Source organism: Oncorhynchus clarkii, chromosome 1, assembly GCF_045791955.1.
Source record: "Oncorhynchus clarkii lewisi isolate Uvic-CL-2024 chromosome 1, UVic_Ocla_1.0, whole genome shotgun sequence".
Taxonomy (NCBI): Eukaryota; Metazoa; Chordata; class Actinopteri; order Salmoniformes; family Salmonidae; genus Oncorhynchus; species Oncorhynchus clarkii.
The window spans coordinates 61026565-61049101 of record NC_092147.1 but is presented as its reverse complement, the minus strand read 5'-3'; the positions used below and the strand labels follow the sequence as shown (position 1 = coordinate 61049101).

Genomic DNA, 22537 nt, shown 5'->3' with positions numbered 1-22537 from the left:
TCAAACCAATGGAAACAACGCTTCGTTCCATTGATTCCATTCCAGCCATTATAATGAGCCTGTCCTCCTACAGCTCCTCCCACCAGCATCTTCTGGTAGGTATAAGAAACAGGACACAAGAAGCTAAAGCCCTGTGAACAACATTGTCTCCTTCAAAGTGCTGGTTATGACAGGAACAACTTGAACGTGTATCGATTGTCAGTCTGAAGAGTAAAGTGTAGTTAGTCATTGACAAACCTTTTATTACCTAGTAGTCACAATTGACTGTGTCATGCGCAATGTACACCATCACAATGTATTTTCTTAGAGGATTTCACTCTAAATATACTGACTTACAAAACAATATTGTGTATGTTAGACAGTTACTGTACAATATCTTTGTAACTTCTGAACATTTTTGGAAAGTTCTATCCATCCTTGACCCAAGTCTCAATTTAGCCATAACTTATGATAGGTAGAGACCATTCTGGACAACAAGAGGGTAAACCTCAAGCACTTGGCCATTCTGGTGAGCAGTATGGCTTTGTAGTTCAGGTAATTGTGTAAACTCCAGTAAGTTCTTTGCAATCATATTTTTTACTTTTACATGTGACAGATAATATTTGGAGATAAAGCGTTTAATACAAAACATAAGGCCTAATATCTGAACACTGCCAGACACACACGGGAGAAGACAAACTTCCTGTGCACAATATAGCACTGTCTGTGGCTGGTAGGTAGACTGAACAAACTTCACACTGAATTCACTTCACGTCCAATTTGATTTTGATGTTCATCGCCGCCAGCTCGGCAACAAAGTAGCGGAAGACGTATGGCACAGACACCGTATCGATGGAGTCACTCTTGCCGCAGAGGAGGCAGACAGTCTTGCGGTGGCGTGTGGCCGACCAGTAGGGTGGTGGTTTCTCCAGTAGAGGGGACAGTAGGCTACCACAGTCCACACACACCTGTGCCACAGAGCGATCAGAGCAGTTGAAGAGGCGGTCGTGGAGCAGGAAGGAGGTCCCGTGGGCCAGCAGGGCGTCACGCTCCATCTCCCCGAAGCGGATGCCCCCCTGGATGTTCCTTCCGCCCACCGGCTGGTTGGTCACCTTGTCCCGCGCGCCAGTGGTCCTCACCTGGAACTTGTCGGAGACCATGTGACGCAGCCTCTGGTAGTAGACCACGCCGATGAAGATGTCCGCTTCTAGCTCCAGGCCGCTGAGGCCGCTGTAGAGGCGCTCGGTGCCATAGTGGTTGTAGCCGGCAGCGCGCAACATATCCCCAAAATGCTCCAGTGCCGAGTTCTCCTCGGAGAAAGTGAAGGGAGTGGCGTCGTGGCACAGGCCGTGGAGGGCGCCCGACTTGCCGGCCATGCTCTCGATGAGCATGCCGATGGTCATGCGGGAGGGGAAGCCGTGAGGGTTGAACAGAATGTCGGGGGTCATGCCGCTCTCTGTGAAGGGCATGTCCTCGGCAGGCCACAGGCGGCTCAGGATACCCTTCTGCCCGTGGCGGCTGGCGAACTTGTCCCCGATGGTGGGGTTACGGGGCACTCGCACGGTGATGCAGACGCGCTTGAAGCGGCCCGAGCCCACGTCATTGCTGCACACCTTGATGTTGTCAACTACACAGCTTTCTTGACTCCTACAAGACAGCAGGTTATAAAATTGCATTAGCCGCTGCATCTGGCCAACTCATCATCATAGAGTAGAGAAATAGTCAACATTATGGTATGACAATGGAAAGAACATTAGGCCAAACTGGATAACTCACTTGTAAAAGTTGACAAAGGTCTGTCCGGTGTTGAGGTTGATGTAGCTGTAGAAGGGGTCTCCATGTTGTAGCACTGTGCCGATGGAGGGCAGCCCATCAGCGTCCAGTTTGTCCATTACCTTGGGGTCACCGGGTTTGACCCCAAACACCAGGTTGTCCTCGCCCTTCATCTTCTGTGCCAGGTCCACCAGCTCAGTCTTGTAAACACAGCCATGAGCAAAGCCCCTCTCCCATGAGGACTTGTTCAGGATCTAGGCGCAAACAGAATTAAAATAGAACACGTACGAATATACACACACACAGTATACATGTATTCTACACACACACACCTGGTATAGTGAAATCAGCCAATGGGTAAATAAAAAGTGAATTTATGTAGAGCTAGCTGTCTCACCATGGCGTCCTCCATATCGTAGCCAGTGTAGGAGATCACAGCGACAATGGCGTTGGTGCCGATGGGGTAGTTGTCCATGTTGTAGTGGTCGTACATGACAGGCCTGACCAGAGGGCTCTGAGGGGTCTGTAGGCGGTACAGCTTGTTGTCCGAGCGGTCCTGGAACGAGTGGAGGGGGAAGCCCATGGTCTGTTTACCTGTGGAGGAGAAGATGAGTTACACCAACATCTACGGGATCATTTTTAAAAAGTCAGGCATTCTAGAAGAATAAAGCACATTTTTTCACATGTAGTGTTCTCTGTATAGGAATTAGCTGAAAAAAAAAAAAAAGGTATCTAAGGGTATCTGAACTCAGAAAACACCAGAGATGCCTGCTTCTGAAAACGTGGTGCACCCTTACCCATCTGGCACTGGTACATGTTCCTGGGACTCTGGTTGTGGTCCGAGTAAGGGATAAAGTTAGCCACCACGCTCAGCATGCTGTGGAGGAAGAGCTCCTGGTGGGTGGTCACACCCGGCTCGATTTCATCCTCACTGATGCCCACGTTGATGTAGAGCTGTCAAACAGGAGAGATAAGCTTAATTCACAAATGTTTCCGTGTACTCGAACAGAATAAGGTACTGTCTCGAACTGTCCACACAAGAAGCAAATATCACAGCATTCTGTAGATTTGGGTGTATAAATGAGATTATAAACTGGGTAGTTCCAGCCCTGGATGCTGATTGGCTGAATGCTGAGGTACATCAGACCGTATACCACAGGTGTGCCAAAACGTTTCTTAAATGCTCTAATTACATTTGTAACCAGCTTATAATAGCAATAAGGCAACTCGAGGTTTGTGGTATATTGCCAATATCCCATGGTTTAAGGGCTGTATCCAGGCTCTCCACGTTGCGTCCTGCATAAGGACAGCCCTTAGCTGTGGTATATTGGCCATACCACACCACCTTGGGCCTTATTGATTAAAATAATTAAGTTAAGTCGGAAGGAGCGGCCACACCATACCACAAGCCTCTAAGGAATTAGGACTAAAACATATACAGCAGTCCTTCAGAAAGTATTCACAACCCTTTACTTTTAGCACATTTTGTTGTGTTGCAACCTGAATTTAAAAATTGAGTACATTTAGGTGTCACTAGCCTACAGAAATGTTTACAAATTAATAAAAAATGAAATAGCTGAACTGTCTTGAGTCAATAAGTATTCAACCCCTTTGTTATGACAAGCCTAAATAAGTTCAGGAGAAAAAATCTGCGTAACAAATCACATAATAAGTTGCATGGACTGCATGGCTGTTTGAATGACTACCTCATCGCTGTACCCCACACATAAAAAATAATTGTAAGGACCCTCAGTCGAGCAGTGAATTTCAAACATTCAACAACAAAGACCAGGAAAGTTTTGCAATGCCTCGCAAAGGGCTCCTATTGGTAGATATATACAGTTCCTTCTGAAAAGTACAGACCCATTGACCTTTTCAAAATGGTAAGTTAGCCTGATTTTAAAAATGGATTAAAAAAAATACAGTGCCTTGCGAAAGTATTCGGCCCCCTTGAACTTTGCGACCTTTTGCCACATTTCAGGCTTCAAACAAAGATATAAAACTGTATTTTTTTGTGAAGAATCAACAACAAGTGGGACACAATCATGAAGTGGAACAACATTTATTGGATATTTCAAACCTTTTTAACATATCAAAAACTGAAAAATTGGGCATGCAAAATTATTCAGCCCCTTTACTTTCAGTGCAGCAAACTCTCTCCAGAAGTTCAGTGAGGATCTCTGAATGATCCAATGTTGACCTAAATGACTAATGATGATAAATACAATCCACCTGTGTGTAATCAAGTCTCCGTATAAATGCACCTGCACTGTGATAGTCTCAGAGGTCCGTTAAAAGCGCAGAGAGCATCATGAAGAACAAGGAACACACCAGGCAGGTCCGAGATACTGTTGTGAAGAAGTTTAAAGCCGGATTTGGATACAAAAAGATTTCCCAAGCTTTAAACATCCCAAGGAGCACTGTGCAAGCGATAATATTGAAATGGAAGGAGTATCAGACCACTGCAAATCTACCAAGACCTGGCCGTCCCTCTAAACTTTCAGCTCATACAAGGAGAAGACTGATCAGAGATGCAGCCAAGAGGCCCATGATCACTCTGGATGACCTGCAGAGATCTACAGCTGAGGTGGGAGACTCTGTCCATAGGACAACAATCAGTCGTATATTGCACAAATCTGGCCTTTATGGAAGAGTGGCAAGAAGAAAGCCATTTCTTAAAGATATCCATAAAAAGTGTTGTTTAAAGTTTGCCACAAGCCACGTGGGAGACACACCAAACATGTGGAAGAAGGTGCTCTGGTCAGCGGAAACCAAAATTGAACTTTTTGGCAACAATGCAAAACGTTATGTTTGGCGTAAAAGCAACACAGCTGAACACACCATCCCCACTGTCAAACATGGTGGTGGCAGCATCATGGTTTGGGCCTGCTTTTCTTCAGCAGGGACAGGGAAGATGGTTAAAATTGATGGGAAGATGGATGGAGCTAATATAGGACCATTCTGGAAGAAAACCTGATGGAGTCTGCAAAAGACCTGAGACTGGGACGGAGATTTGTCTTCCAACAAGACAATGATCTAAAACATAAAGCAAAAACTACAATGGAATGGTTCAAAAATAAACATATTCAGGTGTTAGAATGACCAAGTCAAAGTCCAGACCTGAATCCAATCGAGAATCTGTGGAAAGAACTGAAAACTGCTGTTCACAAATGCTCTCCATCCAACCTCACTGAGCTCGAGCTGTTTTGCAAGGAGGAATGGGAAAACATTTCAGTCTCTCGATGTGCAAAACTGATAGAGACATACCCCAAGCGACTTACAGCTGTAATCGCAGCAAAAGGTGGCGCTACAAAGTATTAACTTAAGGGGGCTGAATAATTTTGCACGTCCAATTTTTCAGTTTTTGATTTGTTAAAAAAGTTTGAAATATCCAATAAATGTCGTTCCACTTCATGATTGTGTCCCACTTGTTGTTGATTCTTCACAAAAAAAATACAGTTTTATATCTTTATGTTTGAAGCCTGAAATGTGGCAAACGGTCGCAAAGTTCAAGGGGGCCGAATACTTTCGCAAGGCACTGTATATTATCCTCAGCAATCTACACACCATAATGACAAAGCAAAAACAGGTTTAGACATTTTACCAAATTTATTAAACATAGAAAACAGAAATACCGTTTTTACATACTGTACCAGTCAAAGGTCGACACCTACTTATTCAAGGGTTTTTATTTTTTACTCTTTTCTAAATTGTAGAACACAGGTGAAAAATATCAAAACTATGAAATAACATGAAATCATGTAGTAACCAAAAAATACATTTTAGATTCTTCAAAGTAGCCACCCTTTGCACAATCTTGGCATTCTCTCAGCCAGCTGCATGAGAAATGCTTTTCCAACAGTCTTGAAGGAGTTCTCACATATGCGGAGCACTTGTTGGCTGCTTTTACTTCACTCTGCGGTCCAACTCAGCCCAAACCATCTCAATTTGGTTGAGGTTGGGTGATTGTGGAGGCCAGGTCATCTGATGCAGCTGGAGATTCCCATCTCCCTCACTAGCTTTAAGAACCAGCTGTCAGAGCAGCTCACAGATCACTGCACCTGTTCATAGCCCATCTGTATACAGCCCATCTACCTCATTCCCATATTGTATTCATTTATTTTGCTCCACAGCAGGGGTGTCAAAGTCAAATGGACGGAGGGCCAAATAAAAAAATCAGCTACAAGACGAGGGCCGGACTGTTCGAATGTTCATTGAAAAATTTTTAAATGACGCATATAGTCTAGTGAACCTAATTGAACCTACTGAAAACCTAACAAATATATTACAATATGATCAGATAAATAAAGCAATATTTTCTTATGGCTCTGTCAGTAATCTTTAATTTTCAACAGACACAAAAGACAAATTTCCTTTATATAAATATCCCCATAACATGAACATTAAATGAAAGAAACCGGTATTCAAGGCACCATCAGTAGACTATATTTTCTATTTTAGCAAAAGTGGGCTAAATTTACTTCAAAGAAAAAACAATAATAGCAATTTTCTATCATCCACTCAACTGAAATATTTTTAAAATATAATTGGATTGAAATACAAAAAAATAAAGTGCAAAAATCTATTAATCAAAAACAACACTTTGTTTAAGGAGAAGTAACATGCAGTGAAAACAAATATTAAATTTTAACTTTTAAACTTGAACTGAGTAAAAACTCTAAATATGTGATTGCACAGTAATGTTCACTTGTTTGAGGTTGAGGGTGATACTTGGTGGTGTCCCATCTTTTCCACAAGTTCATCAATGTTCGGGGTAAGGCTCTGAGCTGAAGAAATCCTCAGAATTGAGTGGAGGTGTTCAGCAGTAAGTCGACTTCTGTGTGATGTTTTGTTCAGGTTCATCAAAGAAAACAGTTGTTCACACAGGTATGTGCTGCCAAACATAGACAACGTTTGAGCAGCCTGGATGCGCAGCTGGGGCATTGTGCCGGGGAGGAAACGGGCGAACTCCGCAGCACCCACTGCCGCATATTTTGCCCTCAGTGCATCATTGCATTGGAGGTCAATCAACTCCATTTGGAGGTTTGGTGGTGAGCTTTCCACGTCAACAGCAAATGGGTTACCGAGCAGTTCCAACCTGCTTTTTTGTGCTTCAAAGTCAGCAAATCGGCGTCGAAAGTCAGCGGCAAGCATACCTATTTTATCAGCCAACTGTGTGCTCGGGAACGCACTGGTAGAGAGCTTCTCTTTCATGGTCTGGCAGCTGGGAAAGTGGCTCAAATTTTCTTTCCGCATCTGCGTCTCCCACAGAGTCAGTTTGGTTTTAAATGCCTTCACTGTACTGTACATATCAGAGATGACACGATCCCGACCCTGCAGCTGCAAGTTTATTGCATTCAGATGACTCGTAATGTCACACAGAAAAGCCATTTCACACAGAAACATTTAGTCTCGGAGTTGTGTTGTGTCTTTCCCTTTGCTGTCCAAGAACAGACAAATCTCCTCACGAAGCTCGAAACATCTTTGAAGCACCTTTCCCTGGCTTAGCCATCGCACCTCTGTGTGATAAGGCAAATCACCATGCTCCGTTTCTAACTCCGTCAGAAATGCCTTGAACTGGCGGTGATTCAAACCTTTGGCTCTGATAAAGTTAACTGTGCGCGTGATGATGCTCATTACATGCTCCATTTTCAAGGCTTTACCGCACAACGCTTCCTGGTGTATGATACAATGATAAGCTGTCAGCTCACCTGTCGCGTTTTCCTCTTGCATCTTTTCCCGTATCTTCGCCACCAGTCCGCTCCTGTGTCCACACATCGCAGGTGCTCCGTCGGTTGTCAAACCCACGAGTTTTTCCCAAGGCAGCTCCATCTCATTTACACATCTTGACACCTCTTCATACAAATCATGCCCCGTAGTTGTGCCATGCATAGGACGTAAAGCCAAAAACTCCTCTGTCACGCTTAGGTTGGAGTCCACTCCGCGGATGAAAATTGACAACTGGGCAATGTCAGAAATGTCGGTGCTCTCATCCACAGCCAAGGAATATGCAATAAAATCTTTTCCCTTTTTCACAAGCTGCTCTTTTAGATTGATGGACAACTGGTCTACTCTCTCGGCAATGGTGTTTCTGCTCAGACTCACATTTAAAAAGAGTTGCCTTTTTTCTGGGCAAACTTCGTCACAAACTTTAATCATGCAGTTTTTGATGAAATCCCCCTCCGTAAATGGCCGGGCTGATTTAGCGATCTCTTCTGCCAAAATAAAACTGGCCTTGACAGTTGCGTCCGCGTGTGTGTCCGCGTGTTTCGTTTCATAATGTCGTCTCAGATTATACTCTTTCAGTACCGCCACACTTTCTCCACACAGAAGACACACAGGTTTTCCAGCTACCTTCGTGAACATATACTCCGACTCCCACCTTGTTTGAAACCCCCGGTTCTCAGTATCCACCTTCCGTTTTGCCATTTTTGATGGGTATCTGAAAGTTAATTTTACTGTGATGCTGACGACTGCTGTGCCAATAAATATTGAAATGAAGCAGCCTACTGCTCGGTGCGTCACCTTTGCATTGTGGGAAATGTAGTATTGGTGCGTGTAAAAGATCTGCGGGCTGCCGGCTTGCTGCGGGCCGGTTCTAATAATAAATCAAGATCATCCCAGGGGCCGTAAAAAACCTTCTTGCGGGCCGGATGTGGCCCGCGGGCCTTGACTCTGACATATGTGCTCCACAGTATCTCTATTTGCACATCCATCTTTCGCACATCTACCATTCCAATGTTTAATTGCCTTAACACCCTTATTTGACCAAATTTGCACTCACTGTATATAGACTTTTTCTTTTTTTCTACTGTATTATTGACTGTTTTGTTCATTCCATGTGTAACTATGTGTTGTTGTATGTGTCGAACTGCTATGCTTTATCTTGGCCATGCCGCAGTTGCAAATGAGAACTTGTTCACAACTAGCCTACCTGGTTAAATAAAGGTGAATAAAAAAAATAAAAAATGCAGCACTTCATCACTCTCCTCGGTCAAATAGCCATTACACAGCATGGAGGTGGGGTTTGGGTCATTGTCCTTTAAAAAAACAAATGAAAGTGGGACTAAGTGCAACTCAGATGGGATAGCATGTCGCGGCAGAATGCTGTGGTAGCCATGCTTGTGAAATGGTCCTTGAATTCTAAATAAAATAAGACAGTGTGACCAGCAAAACACCCCCAAACCTCCTCCATGCTTTACGGTGGGAACCACACAAGCGGAGATCATCCGTTCACCTACTCTGCGTTTCTCAAAAGACATTGCGGTTGGAACCAAAAATCTCAAATTTGTACGAATCAGACCAAAGGACAGATTTCCACTGGTCTAATGTCCATTGCACGTGTTTCTTAGCCCAAGCAAATCTCTTCATATTGGTGTCCTTTAGTAGTGGTTTCTCTGCAGCAATTAGACCATGAAGACCTGATTCACACAGTCTTCTCTAAACAGTTGAATTTGAGATGTGTCCGTTACTTGAATTCTGTGAAGCATTTGTTGGAGTTGCAATCTGTGGTGCAGTTAACTCCAATGAACTTATCCTCTGCAGCAGAGGTAACTCGGTCTTCCTTTCCTGTAGTGGTCCTCATGAGAGCTAATTTAATCCAATTTCATCATAGCGCCTGATGGTTTTTGTGACTGCACTTATAGAAACCTTCAAAGGTCTTCACATTTTTGAGGATTGACTGACCTTCATGTCTTAAAGTAATGGACTGTCATTTCCCTTTGCTTATTTGTGCGGTTCTTGCCATAATACAGACTTAGCCCTATTTGATAAAAGCCCAAGTCTGTATACCATCCCTACCGTGTCACAACACAATTGACTGGCTCAAAACGCATTAAGGAAAGAAATTCCACAAATGACCTTTTAACAAGGCACACCTGTTAATTGAAATAAATTCCAAGTGACTACCTCATGAAGCAGGTTGAGAGAATCCCAAGAGTGTGCAAAGCTGCCATCAAGGCAAAGTGTGGCTACTTTGAAGAAACTCAAAATATATTTGAACACTTTTTTGGTTACTACACTGCTAAAAAAAATAAAGGGAACACTAAAATAACACATCCTAGATCTGAATGAATGAAATATTCTTATTAAAATACTTTTTTCTTTACATAGTTGAATGTGCTGACAACAAAATCACAAAAATGATCAATGGAAATCAAATGTATCAACCCATGGAGGTCTGGATTTGGAGTCACACTCAAAATTAAAGTGGAAAACCACACTACAGGCTGATCCAACTTTGATGTAATGTCCTTAAAACATGTCAAAATGAGGCTCAGTAGTGTGTGTGGCCTCCATGTGCCTGTATGACCTCCCTACAACGCCTGGGAATGCTCCTGATGAGGTGGCGGATGGTCTCCTGAGGGATCTCCTCCCAGACCTGGACTAAAGCATCCGCCAACTCCTGGACAGTCTGTGGTGCTGTTGGTGGATGGAGCGAGACATGATGTCCCAGATGTGCCCAATTGGATTCAAGTCTGGGGAACAGGCGGGCCAGTCCATAGCATCAATGCCTTCCTCTTGCAGGAACTGCCGACACACTCCAACTACATGAGGTCTAGCATTATCTTGCATTAGGAGGAACCCAGGGCCAACCGCACCAGCATATGGTCTCACAAGGGGTCTGAGGATCTCATATCGGTACCTAATGGCAGTCAAGCTACCTCTGGCGAGCACATGGAGGGCTGTGCGGCCCCCCAAAGAAATGCCACCCCACACCATGACTGACCCACTGCCAAACCGGTCATGCTGGAGGATGTTGCAGGCAGCAGAACGTTCTCCACGGCGTCTCCAGACTGTCACATGTGCTCAGTGTGAACCTGCTTTCATCTGTGAAGAACAGAGCCCCAGTGGCGAATTTGCCAATCTTGGCAAATGCCAAACGTCCTGCATGGTGTTGGGCTGTAAGCACAACCCCCACCTGTGGACGTCGGGCCCTCATACCACCCTCATGGAGTCTGTTTCTGACCGTTTGAGCAGACACATGCACATTTGTGGCCTGCTGGAGGTCATTTTGCAGGGCTCTGGCAATGCTCCTCCTTGCACAAAGGCGGAGGTAGTGGTCCTGCTGCTGGGTTGTTGCCCTCCTACGGCCTCCTCCACGTCTCCTGATGTACTGGCCTGTCTTCTGGTAGCGCCTCCATGCTCTGGACACTACGCTGACAGACACAGCAAACCTTCTTGTCACATCTCGCATTGATGTGCCATCCTGGATGAGCTGCACTACCTGAGCCAGTTGTGTGGGTTGTAGACTCCGTCTCATGCTACCACTAGAGTGAAAGCACCGCCAGCATTCAAAAGTGACCAAAAACATCAGCCAGGAAGCATAGGAACTGAGAAGTGGTCTGTGGTCCCCACCTGCAGAACCACTCCGTTATTGGGGGTGTCTTGCTAAATGCCTATAATTTCCACCTGTTGTCAATCCATTTGCACAACAGCATGTGAAATATATTGTCAGTCAGTGTTGCTTCCTAAGTGGACAGTTTAATTTCACAGAAGTGTGATTGACTTGGAGTTACATTGTGTTGTTAATGTGTTCCCTTTATTTTTTTGAGCAGTGTACATAATGCTATACGAGTTATTTCAGTTTTGATTTCTTCACTATTATTCTACAATGTAAAAAATAGTAAAAATAAAGAAAAACCCTTGAATGAGTAGGTGTGTACAAACTTGACAGGTACTATAAGTATTCAGACCCTTTGCTATGAGAATCGAAATTGAGCTCAGGTGCTTCCTGTTTCCATTCATCATCCTTTCTACAACTTCATTGGAGGCCACCTGTTGTAAATTCAATTAACTGGACATGATTTGAAAAGGCACACACCTGTCTATATAAAGGTCCCACAGTTGACAGTATCTATCAGAGCAAAAATCACGCCATGTGGTCGAAGGAAAGATGAACGGAGTAAAGTACAGAGATCCTTGATGAAAACCTGCTCCAGAGCTCTCAGGACCACAGACTGGGGTGACGGCTCACCTTCCAACAGGACAACAACCCTAAGCACACAGCCAAGACAATGCAGGAGTGGCTTCGGGACAAGTCTCAATGTCCTTGAGTGGGCCAGCCAGAGCCTGGACTTTAACCCAATCCAACATCTCTGGAGAGACCTGAACATAGCTGTGCAGCAATGCTCCCCATTCAACCTGATAGAGCAGGGCTGCCCAAACCTCTTCCTGGAGATCTACCGTCCTGTGGATTTTCAGTCCAACCCTAATTTAACACATCTGATTCTACTTATTAGCTGCTCAACAACACCCAAACACTGGGAGACAAATTCACCTTTCAGCAGGACAATAACCTAAAACACAAGGCCAAATATACACTGGACTTGCTTACCAAGACAACATTAATGTTCCTGAGTGAACTAGTTACAGTTTTGCCTTAAATCTGTTTGAAAATCTATGGCAAGATTTGAAAATGTCTGTCTAAAAATGATCAACCACCAACTTCATAGAGATTGAAGAACTTAAAAAAGAACAAATGTGCAAATATTGTACAATCCAGGTGTGCAAAGCTCTAAGACAGACTTACCCAGAAAGCTTATTCAATACATGTTAGGTGATTCTATCATGTATTGACTCGGGGGTGTGAATACTTATGTAAATGTGATTTCTGTATTTCATTTAATACATTGATAACATATTTTCACTTTGTCATTGTGGGGTATTGTGTGTAGATGGGTGATTTTTATTTTTTTTATTACAACAAAATGTGTAATAAGTCAAGTGGTATGAATACTTTCTGAAGCCACGGTCAGACTAACCATCTACAAGTAACTAGGTACTGACATGACACTACCAACCAAACTCAAGAAACAACTTCCAACAATTACTGTAATGACTGTCCTAGAGTTGACAAAACAAAGAATCACTGACAAGACCCTCAGCTTGAAAACTAGTTTGATCTAGCATCCCTCCTTGTCCCAGAGGCTACGATTAGTAACTAGGGGGTTTACTAAGGATGCCCAGGAATTGAGACATTTTAAGCAGCTTGCGACTGTAGTACCTGTTCAAAGGTGCCGATCAGTTCCTGCTGGCCCAGGGCCAGGTTGTGAACAGGCCGCACCATGCGGCAGGGGGTGGTGAAGAGGTACAGGCCTGGGTACATGCTGGCCTTGCTGGTCTGGGGAACCAGAACTATCTCAGTCCAGGGAGGGATCTTCTTCTCCTTCAACACCTGCAAGAGAATGGCATGAACTAGAATGAGTAAGAGGCAGAAAAACCTAACTAGCTGCCACTATTCATGTGTGATGAATTATCTATTAAATAAGTGAGTGACGATCAAACCCATGTTATAACTGCAGATGGTTGGGAGATGCCCTGCCTTACCTTGAACCTGCGGAGGGAGTCTGCGAGGAAGGGGGCCAGATCAGTCTCTACCCAACCCACCATGGCACCATCCAGGAGCACAGGATAGCAGTCAGTGTAGGCCCTGCCAGGAGAACCATCCACAGGAGTCACACCTGGAGGAGAACGATGGGACAACACAACCGCATATAAATGACTGAGCATTTTCACATGTCGACACACAGTATGTACGAATAAATCTTAGGACCCAATAGGTTCCAGCTGCATGCTAATCGCAGTGAGTGACGTAACCTTGGATATCCTATCACGTTGAATCCCAGGCCTTTGTGTTTCACTTTGGACACATGTTCAGTGTTTGTCATGTACAACTACCCCATTGGAACCAACAGCATCGTCTCTGATCTCCAACACTTGCTACGACATGGAGGACGCCATAGTGAGCTAGCTATATATTCACAATTCCCAGGTTTGTCTGTACTCACCGAGGGAGCAGAGCAGGGCAGGGAGGGTGGTGGTGGGCAGGGCCGGGGCTATGATTTCACAGTGGGCCGTCATGTGGTTCATGAGGCCGCAGGGCTCTCCGTCGGGGGTGTGCACAGGGCACAGGAAGCCCCAGGACTCGGGCAGCAGACGACGTACGGAGGTGGTCCTCATCTTGGCAAAGGCTGCCCCTCTGTGCACGCAGCGGAAGTGGGACAGGTAGCGGATGAAGTTGAGCTTGTCGGCCACCACACACAGTCCCGTGTTCTGGAGCATGCCCAGACCTGACGGCAGGAGGGAAGAGGAACAGAATCTCAGGACCAGCATGTGTTTCTAGGTAACTTATACACGTCATGTATATCTGCATAACTCCAAGTAAAATAGAGAAAAATTGAGAAAAATAGAACAGTGGATACGTTGTAATGACAAATAAGTAGAATGTTTTGTATCACAGCATACCCGTCTTTGAAGTGAGATTCCCAGTGGCTAGCAGATACTCAAAGGGATGAGTAACATCAGAGCCCATGTTGAACATCTTCACCAGATTATCAGAGCTCACCCCACCAGTCAGCCTATGGGCCCTCTTGTCCATAGACAGTTTCACAGACACCATCCAGGCAGCCATTTTCTCCTATCATCACATTGCAAATGGTTAAAACACATCCGACAGAGGAATTATATGACCTGGAGGACAACTAGAGTGTGAGTTTAATACCAAGGCCTTACAGTCAAGGTTTCACCACTAGCATTCTGGCCTGACATTGTTGTGGTGTTTTTACATTACCAATGCCAAACATGACAACTTCTGTTCCCCACAATGTTGTAGCAGCTTGACAAGAAATTGTTTTTGATTCACCAATACGTCAGATCCAGAACTGTTCATCATTTGTCAGTAGTCCAGTGCAGGGCTGTCCTGATGTCTGAACTGACCTTGAGAAACATTAGGTAGAGCCGTCCTGGCGTGAGCACCTCCTGACACATCAGACTGTCCGGGTTCTCCTCCATGCACTCCTGCTTGGCAAACGTGAATAGCTTCCGCGTCATCAGACACAGCAGGTAGAACTTCTCCACGTCCGACCTCAGGTGGATACAGATGCACTGGCTGAACAGAGAGACACGACACATTCCATAAAGAGTGTGTGTGTGTGTTGGTAGAGCATGGTGCTTGCAACGTCAGGATAGTTGGTTAGATTCCATACACCAAAAAAATAAATAAAAATAGACCCACTCATGACTAAGTCATCATAATAAGTGTCTGCTATAGGCATTCACTACATGGCCAAAAGTATGTGGGCACCCCTTCAAATTAGTGTATTCGGCTATTTCAGCTACACCAGTGGCGGACAGGTGTATAAAAATCGAGCACACCGCCATGCAATCGCCATAGACCAACATTGGAGGTAGAATGGCACGTACTGAAGAGCTCAGTGACTTTCAACTTGGCACCGTCACAGGATGGCACCTTTCCAACAATTCAGCTCACCAAATTTCTGCCCTGCTAGAGCTGACCCGGTCAATATCTTTAGAATGCAATTAAAAATGAAAAGCTGAAATGTCTTGAGTCAATAAGAATTCAACCCCTTTGTTATGGCAAGCCTAAATAAGTTCAAGAGTAAAGATTTGCTTAACAAGTCACATAAGTTGCATGGACTGCATTACTTTTTGAATGACTACCTCATCTCTGTACCCCACACATACAGATAATTGTAAGGTCCCTCAGTCGAGCCGTGAATTTCAAACACAGAGTCAACTGTAAAGACCAGGGAGGTTTTCCAATGCCTCGCAAAGAAGGGCGCCTATTGGTAGATGGGTAAAAAAAAAAGAAGCAGACATTGAATATCACTTTGAGCATGGTGAAGTTATTAATAACACACACAAACACTTACTCTAGCAGGTAGTTGGCACACTGTTCATGGGTGTACCACTCTGGCAGGTTCATCTTGACCCGGAAGCGCTCGCCCAGGTAGTTGAGCACCTTGCCGCGGGTGATGCAGCCCTCCTCCATGACGAGTCGCAGCATCTCAGACACACAGCTCTTGTAGAAAGAGTTCGCCTCACGACCTTTGATCAGCTCCTGGTAAATCTGGAAGTCTGTGAAGTCCACTAGAGCCTGGCCAAAACAGAAAGGCAATGTGGTTAAAATGTTAAATATATATTGTAATTTCGTACAGTATAGGCCATATGGCCCAATTCTCATGTGTCGCATGCATAAAAACCTAGTGGACAGACTTTAATTTCACATGCAAGTTCCTATTCCAAATATCACTGCTCCATCTCACCTTTAGTGCAAAGCCCAGGGGGAGGAAGAAGAGCTCTTTCTGGTATATGAAGTTGAGCATCACAGTCCCATTGTCCAGGTAATGCAGGTTCATATTGATAGCGGTGTGCTCCTCCTTCACACAGTGCATTGAGACACCTGGGGAGACAGACAAAGAATAGCTTTAGCTTATGTCTGCATCAAGGCGATCGGACTGCGATAATCAAATGTTAGGCTACTTATAGTAGGCCATGGGACTCAACTGCTCCAACAATGCAATGTTCGGCTTGTACATTAACACCCTCCACATTGTGTACATTAACTCCCTTGCGTACCATACTGAGTGTATCCCTGGCCTCTGTTCTTCCACTTCGGCCTTGACATAGCGATAGGGTAGTTCCTCCTTGGCATGATCAGCATGCGAATAACCTTCTCGTTCCCATTCACAATAAAATAACCACCCATTTCCTGTTTCAATGAGGATGGAGAGAAAGAGAGATTGAATCTAAAGAAATGTAAAGACGCATTGCAAACTGTAAAATGTACGTGTAAAAGCAGAAAAATGTGCCTTGATTTTTGCGTCGAAGCATAAATTATCAGATTGACTGGTTCCCACAGATCAGGGTTTTCCGTTATGAAAATGTAGCGCAGGACATTTGACCGGCAGCATTTTAATTTACCGGACATGTATGCATTGGGTACATAACTGGGGAATGAATTTCACCATAAAAATGCACCTTTTAATAAAGCATTCCATGGATCATCGCATTTGCAGGCCTACTATTCATAATGTGATAAGTAGACGGAATAGTCATAATTTAGGCTAATAATAACTCAGCATCCTTTGGATGGAAAAAACAGTGGCACTGACCCAACAATGTTAACGAGTGAATATGCTCAGTGCATGGCTGAATTTTGATAACTAAAAAAAAATATCTTTACAGCTTCCCCTGGCTCGTTTTTTTTTTTAAAGCTAGGGGAAGCTAATGATCCTCTGTGGCCAAATCATGCTTTAGTAACCCATTTTGAATGATTGTATTTAGTAGGCTAATAAGGCTATATCATTTTGTCAATTTACTTAGGGAATGCTTCACCTAGCCTTTAGAATGTGCAACCTAGGAGCCTGTTAGTCTACTATCTCCATAGAAGAAAAGTTTACATATTCTAATGGTCAGCTTGCCTAGAAAGAAATAGCCCAGACTCAGGGACGATACATATCAAATTCACACAACCAGTAAGTCTAGGCTACGTGAAAAAAATAAAACGTTAAAAAGCAATACATCTGATGTATCAGATCAGAACGTTTAGTTGAAAAATGTTGATAAACTATTACTTCTTAACATTAGCAGCGCAGTAATGCATTTGGCTACTGGACAATGAAAGATAGTTGAAAACCAATAGAAAATTAGAATTAGGCTACTGGTTTCAATGGCATATGGAAGTCTATGAAATAACTGCCTTCACGTATTTGGTCAGATTTTTCCTAGGCTACTTTAAAGCAAGGTTTCAAACAATTAAGTAGCTGTAGGTTGTTGGTATGTGACGCACTGATGAAGCCTGCCTTCAGTTGACTATGCATTTGAATGGCGAATGGAGAGGCCGCTTCAATTACCAGTTGAGAAAAAAAATATTAGCTATTTTTAACACACGAGTGCATTTAGAATCGTTGCACAATGACTGGGCGTGTAAAAGTGCTGCCTGACAGATTTTCCGTTCAAAGGCTCTGTATCTGTATGCCGTGCCCATGTGATAAGATAACAAATATGCACACATGGCAATTTAATTCCACGGATTTATGCAAATTAACTCATAGACCGACAAGCATGACCGGTCAAATGTATTTACATAAACTGGTATTTCTATCAATGAATAGGCTAAAAAGCCTTATTTTGCAATGGGATTTTTTCTTTCTTCTCCCAGACAATTGGCCGATGGCAATTTTATTTAACTGCTTTATTTTTTTTACGCCCAAAAGCCAGCTATTACCGGCTAAAGGAAACCCTGCCACAGCACGGGTAGGAAGCGTGCCATTCTCCTACCTCAGCCTCCTCATGGTGCTCAATGAGCTCTTTGGGAGGGAGCCCATGTAGGTTACACAGCCTAGACTTCACCATGATGGGCAACTGGCCCAGAGACTGCTTGATGATGCCTTTGGGAACCCCATTCACAGACCAGCTGACATCTGCCTGTGAAGAATCACAGCACAAAACTTAAATTCATCACAATGGGCAAGTCTTGTGATAGATTGTAGAAAGACCTCGCCTTGACCGTCATATACAGTACAATCCATATGGTACAGGTGTTGGGTTTGCAGGCAAGCTTACCACAAGCTTCCCCCGGTAGGAGCAGCGTCTCCCTCTGCACTCTGCTGGGAACACCCTCAGGTCCCGGCAGATGCTTCCTTTGCCCACCACTGGTTTAAAGATGGTGGCCTCCACAAATGCCAGGCTGATCCGGTCATTTTTAAACATAAACTCCAAGGGACGGATGGCCTGAAAATGAGAAATGGAACAAACATTTTTACATGAACTCTCCAAACCCATGGTTTTGCATGACAGATATCAACTACAACCAGGTTGCTGCATAGTTACAGATTAACTCACATTATCTGGTGTAACAACCAAAAAATGTTGGTATCCATTACTGTGAATTACAGGTTAGGTACGGTTGTGTAGCACATCATTTTCAACCAACCTTGACCGTGTCAATTTCAAATCTCTCATTGATTGAAACAGGTGGGTCTTCCCCAAAGTGCCGCATGTCATGACACCCCTATCTTAATTAATGACAAGATTTGAAATAGACAAGATGGTGGTGTACAGGTTGTTGGATTAACAAAATGGCGGCAGAAGAAATGGCAGTTTTACGGTCTCCTAACCAATTGTGCTATTATGTGGGGGTTTTTCGCGTTATTTGCAACTTATTTTGTACGTAATGTTTCTGCAACCGTATCTTACGGCAAAAAATTGCTTCTGGATATCAGGACAGCAATCACTCACCTAGGATTAGACAAAGATTTTTTCTACAACAAAGACGACGCACAAGACATTCTCCAAACACCCCAAAGGACCGACAACCCTGTTATTTGCAAGAGGAAGCGACGCAGGTACAGAGGACAAAGAGCCGGATGCCTGGTCAGGACCCGGAGAAGTCGACTGGGAAAGCTGCCGTTACCATCAATACTACTCGCCAACGTGCAATCATTGGACAATAAATTAGACGAGGTACGATCACAAATGTCCTACCAACGGGACATAAAAAAACTGTAATATCCTATGTTTCACGGAATCGTGGCTGGATGACGACATGGATATTCAGCTAGCGGGATATACTCTGCACTGGCAAGATAGAACAACAAACTCAGGTAAGATGAGGGGTGCCTAGAGAGTTTTCAGCTATACTTTTCATGGCTGTTTATTTACCACCACAGACAGATGCTGGCACTAAGACCGCACTCAGTGAGCTCTATATGGAAATAAGCAAACCACTCACACAGAGGCGGCGCTCCTAGTGGCCAGAGACTTTAATACAGGGAAACTTAAATAAGTTCTACCAACATGTTAAATGTGCAACCAGAGGGGGAAAAAAATTCTAGATCACCTGTACTCCACACACAGAGACGCGTACAAAGCACTCCCTCGCCCTCCATTTGGTAAATCCGACCACAACTCTATCCTCCCGATTCCTGCTTACAAGCGAAAATTAAAGCAGGAAGCACCAGTGACTCGGTCTTTAAAAAAAAAAAAGTGGTCAGATGAAGCAGATGCTAAGCTACTGTTTTGCTATCACAGACTGGAACATGTTCCGGGATTCCTCCGATGGCATTGAGGAGTACACCACATCAGTCACTGGCTTATTCAATAAGTGCATCGAGGACGTCGTCCCCAAAGTGACTGTACGTAAATATCCCAACCAGAAGCCATGGATTACAGGCAACATCCGCACTGAGCTAAAGGGTAGAGCTGCCGCTTTCAAGGTGCGGGACTCTAACCCGGAAGCTTACAAGAAATCCAGCTATGCCCTGCGACGAACCATCAAACAGGCAAAGCGTCAATACAGGGCTAAGATTGAATCATACTACACCGGCACCGACGCTCGTCGGATGTGGCAGGGCTTGCAAACTATTACAGACTACAAAGGGAAGCACAGCTGCGAGCTGCCCAGTGACACGAGCCTACCAGATGAGCGAAATCACTTCTTTGCTGACTTCTAGGCAAGCAAGACTGAGGCATGCATGAGAGCATTTAGCTGTTCCGGACGACTGTGTGATCACGCTCTCCGTAGCCGACGCGGGTAATATCTTTAAACAGGTCAACATACACAAGGCTGCGGGGCCAGACAGATTACCAGGACGTGTTCTCCGGGCATGTGCTGACCAACTGTCAGGTGTCTTCACTGACATTTTCAGCATGTCCCTGATTGAGTCTGTAATACCAACATGTTTCAAGCAGACCACCACAGTCCCTGTGCCCAGGAACACAAAGGCAACCAGCCTAAATGACTACAGACCCGTAGCACTCACGTCCAAAGCCATGAAGTGCTTTGAAAGGTTGGCAATGGCTCACATCAACACCATTATCCCAGAAACCCTAGACCCACTCCAATTTACATACCGCCCAAACAGATCCACAGATAATGCAATCTCTATTGCACTCCACACTGCCCTTTCCCACCTGGACAAAAGGAACAATTATGTGAGAATGCTATTCATTGACTCAGCGTTCAACACCATAGTACCCTCAAAGCTCATCACTAAGCTAAGGATCTGGGGACTATACACCTCCCTCTGCAACTGGATTCTGGACTTCCTGATGGGCCACCCCCAGGTAGTGAGGGTAGGTAGCAACACATCTGCAACGCTGATACTCAACACTGGAGCTCCACAGGTGTCCGTGCTCAGTCCCCTCCTGTACTCCCTGTTCACCCACGACTGCATGGCCAAGCACGACTCCAACACCATCATTAAGTTTGCAGACAACAACAGTGGTAGGCCTGATCACAGACAATGACGAGACAGCATATAAGGAGGAGGTCAGAGACCTGGCCGTGTGGTTCCAGAATAACAACCTATCCCTCAACATAACCAAGACTAAGGACTACAGAAAAAGGAGGACCGAGCACACCCCCATTCTCATCGACGGGGCTGTAGTGGGGCAGTTTGAGAGCTTCAAGTTCCTCTGTGTCCACATCAACAAACTAGAATGGTCCAAACACACCAAGACAGTCGTGAAGAGGGCACGACAAAGCCTATTCCCCCTTAGAAAACAAAAAAAAAATTGGCATGGGTCCTGAGATCCTCAAAAGGTTCTACAGCTGCAATGCCAAGAGCGTGGTTGCATCACTGCCTGGTACGGCCATTGCTCGGCCTCTGGCCGCAAGGCACTACAGAGGGTAGTGCATACAGACAAGTATATCACTGGGGCTAAGCTGCCTGCCATCCAGGACCTCTAGGCGGTGTCAGAGGAAGGTCCAAAAATGTGTCAAAGACCCCAGCCACAGACTGTTCTCTCTACTACCGCATGGCAAGCGGTACCGGAGTGCCAAGTCTAGCTCAACTGGGACTACCAACCAGTGCTCCCGCACAGTGGCTACCCGGGCTATCTGCATTGTGTCCCACCACCCACCAACCCCTCTTTAACGCTACTGTTACTCTCTGTTCATCATATATGCATAGTCACTTTAACCATATCTACATGTACATACTACCTCAATCAGCCCGACAAACCGCTGCCTGTATATAGCCTGTCTTTTTACTGTTTTATTTATTTTCTTATTATTAACCTAACACCTTTTTTTGCACTATTGGTTAAAGCCTGTAAGCATTTCACTGTAAGGTTGTTGTATTCGGCTCACGTGACAAATACACTTTGATTTGATTACTTCATGGAGCAAAATATTGATTTCTTTCAATAATGAAGCATTTTCAAAATCCTAAACGCACCACTTGCAAGTGGACACAAGACATTTTAAAAATATTCCTTTTGGCCAACATTGTGGCTTGGGGAGGCACGGCTGACACAGCACTGACTGTCCCACGTGAAAGTTCGCCTACCTGTACAGCACGACACAGTCCTTCTGAAACTGCTTGGTCAAACGACTCAATATGAGCCTTCGTTAGGTCCTGAACAGCGGCATGTTGTTTTTCCTTCGGTATGCCGTAGCCTGCTTCTGTTAAATGTTTAAGGCTTGGACTTGTCAGTAAACTACTCCACTTACTCGCAAAATCCATGCTTATTCTTGTTTACCACATGCGCATAGTTACACAGGAAGTACAATCGTTGTAATAGGAAGTGAGTGAAAGGTCAATTTATTTAAAGGGACAGCATCCAATATTCAGAGCTATCAAACTAAATCAAACCGTCTTGTTGAATGTAATTGTATTAGTTTGGTTGACTATTCATAGAAGTGAGAAAAATGAATTACCAAACAGCATCTAAAGTGTAATGCTATGTCTAAATCAGTTTCAGCATCAAAGATAATGTCCACTGTAACCAAACAGCTAGAAGTCTATAGACATCAGATCTCAGTTGCTCTATGTATTGATGTAATGATGTAAAATATATCACTAGCCACTTTAAACAATTCTACCTAATATGTTTACATACCCTACATTATTAATCTCATATGTATACGTATATACTGTACTCTATATCATCTACTGCATCTTTATGTAATACATGTATCACTAGCCACTTTAACTATGCCACTTTGTTTACATACTCATCTCATATGTATATACTG

At 44.3% G+C, this 22537-nt stretch overlaps 1 protein-coding gene across 1 annotated transcript; it reads right to left on the bottom strand.

Moving 5' to 3' along the window:
- Positions 1–216: 216 nt before the first annotated feature.
- Positions 217–22081, bottom strand: LOC139410014 (RNA polymerase I subunit B). The gene is made up of 15 exons (XM_071155437.1): positions 21849–22081; positions 18121–18288; positions 17836–17982; positions 16132–16264; positions 15819–15955; positions 15426–15649; positions 14470–14641; positions 13999–14170; positions 13542–13823; positions 13081–13214; positions 12758–12928; positions 2550–2706; positions 2150–2346; positions 1756–2006; positions 217–1626 (listed from the first exon to the last, which is right to left on the bottom strand). The coding sequence occupies exons 1-15, from the start codon at positions 22023–22025 to the stop codon at positions 744–746; spliced, it is 3405 nt and encodes a 1134-aa protein (XP_071011538.1). The 5' UTR covers positions 22026–22081; the 3' UTR covers positions 217–743.
- Between the last annotated feature and the right edge of the window lie 456 nt (positions 22082–22537).

Bases quoted from the DNA above. Each gene is read 5' to 3' on its own strand.
- LOC139410014 (XM_071155437.1), bottom strand. From the start codon at position 22,025: ATGGATTTTGCGAGTAAGTGGAGTAGTTTACTGACAAGTCCAAGCCTT. The intron at 2,707-12,757 runs GTACTACAGTCG...CCTGTTTGACAG, and splicing joins TGATCGGCACCTTTGAACAG to CTCTACATCAACGTGGGCAT. The intron at 2,007-2,149 runs GTGAGACAGCTA...GTTTGCGCCTAG, and splicing joins ACGATATGGAGGACGCCATG to ATCCTGAACAAGTCCTCATG.